This window comes from Babesia bigemina, scaffold Bbigscaff_62675 (genome assembly GCF_000981445.1).
Source record: "Babesia bigemina genome assembly Bbig001, scaffold Bbigscaff_62675".
In the NCBI taxonomy this organism is placed as follows: domain Eukaryota; phylum Apicomplexa; class Aconoidasida; order Piroplasmida; family Babesiidae; genus Babesia; species Babesia bigemina.
In genome coordinates this window covers 1-8,224 of record NW_012237056.1, presented here as the reverse complement: position 1 = coordinate 8,224, position 8,224 = coordinate 1, and the positions used below count along the sequence as shown (strand labels likewise).

Genomic DNA, 8,224 nt, shown 5'->3' with positions numbered 1-8,224 from the left:
AAAAGACGACATCATCCTAATCGCCCCTTATCACTCACATCGCCCTTTAACTCACTCTACATCGCTCCCTAACTCACCCTTCATCGCCCCTTATCCACTCTACATCGCTCCTTAACCCACTCCACATCGCTCCTTTACCCACTCTACATCGCTCCTTACCCACTCTACATCGCTCCCTAACCCACTCTACATCGCCCCTTATCCACTCTACATCGCTCCTTAACCCACTCCACATCGCTCCTTTACCCACTCTACATCGCTCCTTACCCACTCTACATCGCTCCCTAACCCACTCTACATCGCCCCTTAACCTCCTCTAATCGCTCTTCTATCCACTCCACATCGCTCCTTTATCCACTCTACATCGCTCCCTTACCCACTCTACATCGCTCCCTAACTCACTCTACATCGCCCCTTAACCCACTCTACATCGCTCCTTTATCCACTCTACATCGCTCCTTAACCCACCCTACATCGCCCCTTAACCCACTCTACATCGCCCCTTTACCCACTCTACATCGCTCCTTTACCCACTCTACATCGCCCCTTATCCACTCTACATCGCTCCCTAATCCACTCCACATCGCTCCTCTACCCACTCCACATCGCTCCTCTACCCACTCTACATCGCCCCTTTATCCACTCCACATCGCTCCTTTATCCACTCTACATCGCCCCTTGATCCACTCTACATCGCTCCCTAACCCACTCTACATCGCTCCCTAACCCACTCTACATCGCCCCTTTATCCACTCTACATCGCCCCTTAACCCACTCTACATCGCCCCTCTATCCACTCTACATCGCTCCCTTACCCACTCTACATCGCTCCCTTATCCACTCCACATCGCTCCCTTAATCACTCCACATCGCCCCTTTACCCACTCTACATCGCCCCTTAACCCACTCTACATCGCCCCTTAACCCACTCCACATCGCTCCCTAACCCACTCTACATCGCTCCTTATCCACTCTACATCGCCCCTTAACCCACTCCACATCGCTCCTTAACCCACTCCACATCGCCCCTTTATCCACTCTACATCGCCCCTTATCCACTCTACATCGCTCCCTTACCCACTCTCCATCGCTCCCTAATCCACTCTACATCGCCCCTTAACCCACTCTACATCGCCCCTTTATCCACTCTACATCGCCCCTTGACGGACTCTACATCGCTCCCTTATCCACTCCACATCGCTCCTTTACCCACTCCACATCGCCCCTTTATCCACTCTACATCGCCCCTTTATCCACTCTACATCGCCCTTTATCCACTCTACATCGCTCCTTTATCCACTCTACGTCGCCCTTTATCCACTCTACATCGCTCCTCTATCCACTCTACATCGCTCCCTAACCCACTCTACATCGCTCCTCTACCCACTCTACATCGCCCCTTTATCCACTCTACATCGCCCCTTTACCCACTCTACATCGCTCCTTTATCCACTCTACATCGCTCCTTAACCCACTCTACATCGCCCCTTTATCCACTCTACATCGCCCCTTACCCACTCTACATCGCCCCTTTATCCACTCTACATCGCTCCCTAATCCACTCTACATCCCTTGAATCACCTCGCCATAATACGGCTATGACCTTTTTAAACCATAACAATAACTTGTGGCTTGTCACCCTTCACTTCCCCTCTTCCACCTCTTGCCACTGCCATGTCCCATCATGTTCACCCTAACTCCAAATCTCTCGAATTACTTCGTCTTATTAACGCTATGACCTTTATAAATCCTTATAATAACTTGTTGATGGTGACCATTCTCTTACTGAGGATGCCAGGAAAAAGCAGTTGAATGGTATCAATGATAGCCGTATTCAACTTGGTGAATTGGCTGGGCAGCTTGGCGGATTTGTTGGTCAAAGTGAGAGTGTTAAGAAAGCCGTTGTGAATGCTATTATCGCTAAAATTAACAGTAATGAAGAGCTTAAACATCTTTACTCTTCTCTTGTTACTAACCTTTCTGAGTCTGTCAAGTCTGCTGGCCAGGCTGATGACACCGGAAAAATTAGTGAGCTAAAAAGTAAAATTACCACTGAAATTAAGCTTACTGAAGAGACAATGAAGAAGCTTAAACCTTCTGTAATTAACTCTCCTTCTTCCCCCTCTCCCTCTGCTGAGTCAGACAAATTGCACTCCAAGTTGCAGGCTTTGGAGAAAGTGGAGAAGCTTTGTGAAAATTATGAGAAACTTAAAACTTCTGATAATAACCCAAAAAATCTCTTAGATAATTTATGTGACGGCCTCGAAACCTTCCTCGGCTTCAACTCTGCTTCCAAAGGCTACGATGGCACTGGGATAGTGTACTCCGACTTGGATAGGCTGTGTGACGGGGTGATGGGATTTTTGAGTGGAGTGCTTGGTGCGGTGAAAAACGAAAATGAAGTGACAACTTATGATAATTACATAACTTCAACTAATATTAATAGTGTAGTTAGCAAAATACATGACTGTATTGGTAAGGGGCCGGAGGCCTTCAAGGAGGCAATGGCCGACGTGATTTTTTGGCTGCGTAAGTATAATTTTGTTTTGCAGGAAAAAACAAGCGAGTTAACTGCTGAAATAAGTAAGTTTATGAATTCCAAAATTGGTTATGACTATATTAAACGTGTTTCAGGTAGCTCGACGAAGAGCCTTCGAGAACAGCTGTCTGACTGGACCAATGTGGTCGGCGAGATTCAACGAGACCTAACAAAAATTGAAACCGAAAATATTAATGCGTTAGATAAGACACTTAGAAATAATATCATGCATAAATTCGAGCCTGTTAAAACGTCGGTTCAATTGCTGCTTGAGTCCGCCCAAAATGATGCATTGGTGAAGCAGGCGACCAAGGTAGATGCTGAATTGGAGAAGCAGGAAAAAGAAATTAAGAAAGAGATACTTAGGCAATCTATATCAATTACAGACACCTTTAAAGAGGGATTTCAAGAAGTATTTAGGAATATACGACATCTTAGTGATGTGGAAAAAACGCAATTTGGGAGCATTAAAAATAGATTGGAGGAGGCGCAGAAGTTTTTGAATACTAAATTTGACTATGAATACAAAAGTCATGTTATTGGTAAGTTTGAAGATATAAAAACGGTAGTTAAAAACGTACATGCCATGTTATCTGTACAAAAACAAGGACTTGAGAAGTTAGTTGCATACGCTTGGCAGCACTTTGAACAACTTAAAATTAATACCATTAAAAAAGAGCCGGGCAACGGGGAGGACAATAGCATAGGAAAGAAATGGGAAGAGCTACAAACGCAGATTATATCAATAGTTGGTGATATTAATGGGACTGGTGCAGGGCACAACAAAAACCATCCAAGCCATGATGGTCTTGAAGGTATCCAAACTAGAACGAAGGAGTGGGCTGAAGGATTTACGCATTTTGAGAATGTAGTGGAGAAATGGGTAGCAGAGATATTAAATGATGGTAAGGGGATGGTAATCGATAAGGTTAATAAATATTATGGTAATATAACAGAAAATGATAAGACTGCGATTTCACGCGTATTTAAGGAACAGCTTAATGCAAAGGTCATAAAAACAAATGGACCGCTCACAGTGCGAGTCATGGAAGGTCGCGACAGCATTCAGCAAAATATTAACGCTGTCCAATCCTCTTGCGATAAGTTTGCCAAAGTGCTTCATGAGAAGATCAAGGCGCACGACACGCTAGTCGACATTGCAAAAAGCATTTTGGAGGCGATTAACTTACAAGTGAAAACAACCACTAAAACAAATGACGCACGCGATATATCGGATGCTATTCGTTCCACTCTGGAACAACTCGTGGGAATGTCTAGGAGTGCATCCCTCGAGATCAAATCTGTAACTGCCGAAAATAGCACTTATAGCCTTGGAAAACGCGTCGATGAGGCGTTAAAAGAGATTGATAATATCCGAAAGGAATTCGTAGCTGGTGGAGAAGGGCGTAACGGCAAATTTATAACCGCGGCATTGATAACGGTGAATGACAAAATACGTCTACTTGAACCTATATTGAAAAATGAAGCTACAGGCTCTTTGCGTGCTACTGCGAACGCGGTTGAAACTATTGTCACGGAGCTTCAAGAATTTACGAAAACGAAAAATACAAATGGCAGCATTGAACAAAAAAAGCAAGCGGTCGTCGACAAAATGGCAGATTTGAAATCCCAGATTCAATCGCATATCAGTGTCATTCTTAAGGCTGTCGTTGATGCAGATGCGTATTTGGAAGCAGTCATCAATGACATCCAAGATGCATTAACTGAAGCTGATATAAAGGCCAACCAAGCTGTCAACCAACTGAAGGAAGAACTGACAGAGAAGGTGGATAAGGCATTTCACATCATAAACATTGAAGTAAAATCCCTATTTGCCAAAGAAAGAACCGCCCACCTCTCCGCCCTCAAGACCCTCGTCACCAGGCAGCTCAAGATCATCACCTGCACCGTCAACAAAAACCTCAACACCGGCCTGAAAGGCTTCCTCAAGACGCTGAGCGGGGATTATGTCGACATTTATTTGGCTGGTTATAAGGAGCGTCCGAAGCATCTCCCTCCTAAAGCTCAGAAGACCAATCCGCTCGACGAAGTGAAGACCGCTCTTGAAAGAGGTGAACATGGAGACAAAGTTGCAACGCTGTCCTCCACATTCAAGCACTATTCTGAACACATCTTCGATTACCTCGATAAGGACCTCAAACATAATTTCGCCTCCCAGCCTCAGGTCATCGGCCAGTATGACCAGACTGTCTCCACCATCCGCTCGAACCTCACCGATCTCCTCACCCACATCAGCGCTCACAAACACTTCGACCACCAGGTTCCCGAGATGCTCGAAACGCTCAAGACATCCCTCACCTCCTTCAAGTCCTCGCACTTCGGCAACGCATCCTACCCCGTGCTCGACGCCTTTCCCCGAAGCCTGGAGCAGTTCGTCGGGGAGCTGGAGAGGATGTACGTTAGCAGGTATGATGGGCATAAGCAGAAGGTTAATATGGGTAAATTGGTTATTAGTGATGGTGATAAAGGTGAAAAATTAACGGATGACGGCAGAAATTTGTCGAAGGTATTTTTGACGATTTTGGTGACTTTGAAAGCCGGGTTAGACGAGTTAAAGCAGAATGCTCCAAACGCCTGGAGAGGAAGACAAATTTATTTGCAAGACAGTAACGAAGATGAAAACTCATTTGGTCAATTTTTGAACAAGTGCGGTTACAAAGTTTCCAAGTCGCATGATTCCCATGAAGGTCACCTGAGGAATAAGGAGCAGTGCAAAGGTCAATATATCCACGACGGTCTTCTTGTAGGCGATAAGCAGCATATTTATCACTCAGATAAAAACGGTAAACGTGCACTCGAGATACTTTTCGACTATTTGGAGACATACAACGACTTATGCCATCTCTCAACATTAACCTCCAAGAGACAGCCATGCTCCGTGTACGAGATGCTCGCTTGGCTCTCGGGACTAACGCACAATCCGGTACACCAAAGTAAGCTAAGCGTAGCCATCATGAACGTTTTGGAAGAGCTATACAAAAGAGGTAGAGAAGATGAGGGAGAACATGGCGACGTATTAGCAGTAGAACGACAAGCAGACGGAGGGGAGTTCAAAGTGTCATTGGTTGATGCACGCTCCGTATCCCTGGAAGCCTACCCACGTGACGTATCATATGATGAACTGTGGGCAGCCGTGACGCATATATGTTCGACTTCATATGACGTCCTTTGCGCAATTGCCGGTCACGGCGACGAATTCACGACATACGCTGTGGACTATTCCAACAATCACATGAAATTCAATTACCCCCAAAACGGGGAAGATTGTCTCGATATGCTCCTTGACATCCTTCGTCGAATGTTGCCAACATTACAATATTTGTATAGTCAGTGCAGGCTCAGCAATGGGCTCAACGGTTGGCAAGCGTGCAAGTACGGCAAGGATATCATGACAGCCAAATGGCCATGCAAAGTTCATCCATCCGACGAACCAGATAATAAATCAAACTGCCAAGCAAAGTGTAAACCAACGTGCCAAGCAAAGTGCGAAGTAACGTGCCAAGTAGATTGCCAACCAACATCGCCATTGATGAGTTACCTGAACGACTGCTTGCCGGGTCATTTACCTCATCAACTTACTAAAATTGGATGTAAGTACGAGTGTTCCAATTGCTCAACTTCTAAAAAGGGTAAGCCTTGCCTGACGCCTCTTGGATTCAAAGGTTTCTCCGGATCCACACGTATGGGTAAGGACATATGTGAAGTGCTGACCAAATTCATCAACATCAAGCATCTTACGGGTCTATTCACGCTGATTCCCAAGCCGCCTTCCACGTTGCCAGAGCACTTCGGTTTTACCTTGGCGCTGGCGATTGGTATTAATGCAACATCTAGAACTAATAATTACGATCCTCATGCGTTTAGAGGCGTGTTTGCCGCATCCATCTACGAGCAAACTATTAACCTCTGTACCGACCAATCCACATTGACCAATGCGTTAACCGACGCATATGGGTCGCCGTCTCCAACACATGGCGTATGCGAACATGCCCACGTTAGAAATCTCACGGCGTCCGATAGCTGCAAAGGGAAGACCAATTTGGAACTCGAATGCGCTCCGTACCTTGCCAATTTATCTGTCGACTGTTATCGATACCTCGGTAAAAAGCATTCCAACCTCTACTTGTCATGGGCTGTCTACCTCCCTTGGAGCTTTTGGACGAATCTTAAAAATCTATATGACGCGTTTTGCAACATTTACTGTCAAGACTGGGGCTGTCGTGGTTGCTTAAGAGGCGACAAGTGCAAACGTGGAGAACATGGATCAATAAGTGACGCTTCCAAACAACCTAATTGCCAATGCCACTCCATTGTTGACTGCAGAGGCGTCGCTCCAACTTTGTACAGTTATGGCTTTTCCTTCGGTGACCCATCGAAATTGCAGAACGAGCATTATCCAAACACATGTGCCGACTTCCGCAAGCAATTGAAAAATGTATTGAAGTCGGAATACTTCACAAAATTATTTGAAGAGTGTGACAAATTCTTATTCACCATCAGAGAGCCCTTCATCTGGCTCAACGTCGCCCTCTGGCTCCTCTCCTTCCTCTACCTCCTCCACATCATGGTCATCCGCCTCGACCTGCTCCACATCAAATCGCATTTGCACTCACCATCATCACATCGCATCGCCACGCAATCACTACTCGCCGCTGCACGTGTTAAAGCACTCAACAAAGTGCTGTACCTGCAACCTTGATAGACCACCTCACCACCACTCACCTAACTCACTACCTAGCAACCCACCGCCTAACCTAATACTCACCCAAATATATTACGTAATTCCTACTCAGCAATTGGCAGTTAATGTAGTTCATGCAATTATAGGTTCTTGTTTTGCGATATAGAGTTGTGAGCTACAGGTGAAATGTGCCCACGCCCTCCCATGGCTTTAGTGGGTAGTGATGTCGGGTTATAAGTCATCAACCTACGCTGCTTAAGCGTGTTGTGATAAGTGAACGTGAAGCGTATGAAACGTGACTGTGTTGAACGTTAGCTATCATGTGCGATGTTAGGCAATGAATGTAGCTGCGGTTACCCTATGTGATGGCCAGTGGGCGGCGTAGCTATGTGACATTGATGGCAACGGTGTAAATGAGAAGCACGTTAATCAAGTGATGTGGCTCAGTTAGGCACTAATGATGACACAAAGGTGATGATATTTATAAGCGGAATTGGCAACGTCGGATGGACTGCAATGGATCAAATTGCCTTATCAAATGACACCGGGTGACCTGCATGCCACGGCGAGGATACCAGCCACGTGCTCTACCTCGGTAGTACTTCAGCTTTGGCAGCTGCATAGTTGTGATGTAATTGGATGTAAGTTTTATGGCGGTTAGCCGGGTGGCTGTGGAACTTATGGAAGACGGCAGTGTCCTTGGCTGAGGTACGTGGTTCATGGTTGCAGTTGGTGAGTGCTGCTTGAGTGATTGATATGTTTGCAGGTTGAGTGGACTGGGAGCGGCAGTGGTACGTGTTGCAGTTGGTGAGTGCTGCTTGAGTGATTGATATGTTTGCAGATTGAGGGGACTGGGAGGGAGAGGGGAAGATGGGGAGCGGGGATCCGTGTATATGTGGTACGGGATGTCGAATGGGTCGATCATGTGTTTGTTGTCCGTGGTGTTGCGCAACATGTAAGAGTGTCTATTGCGGTGAGTGTGG

The 8,224-nt window shown here is 46.0% G+C and overlaps 1 protein-coding gene across 1 annotated transcript; it reads left to right on the top strand.

The window, feature by feature from the left end:
* Positions 1–2,078: 2,078 nt before the first annotated feature.
* On the top strand, positions 2,079–7,259 carry BBBOND_0001590 (hypothetical protein, conserved; the record flags this gene model as incomplete). Its single annotated transcript, XM_012915000.1, has 1 exon — positions 2,079–7,259. The coding sequence occupies one exon, from the start codon at positions 2,079–2,081 to the stop codon at positions 7,257–7,259; it is 5,181 nt and encodes a 1,726-aa protein (XP_012770454.1).
* Positions 7,260–8,224: the final 965 nt, after the last annotated feature.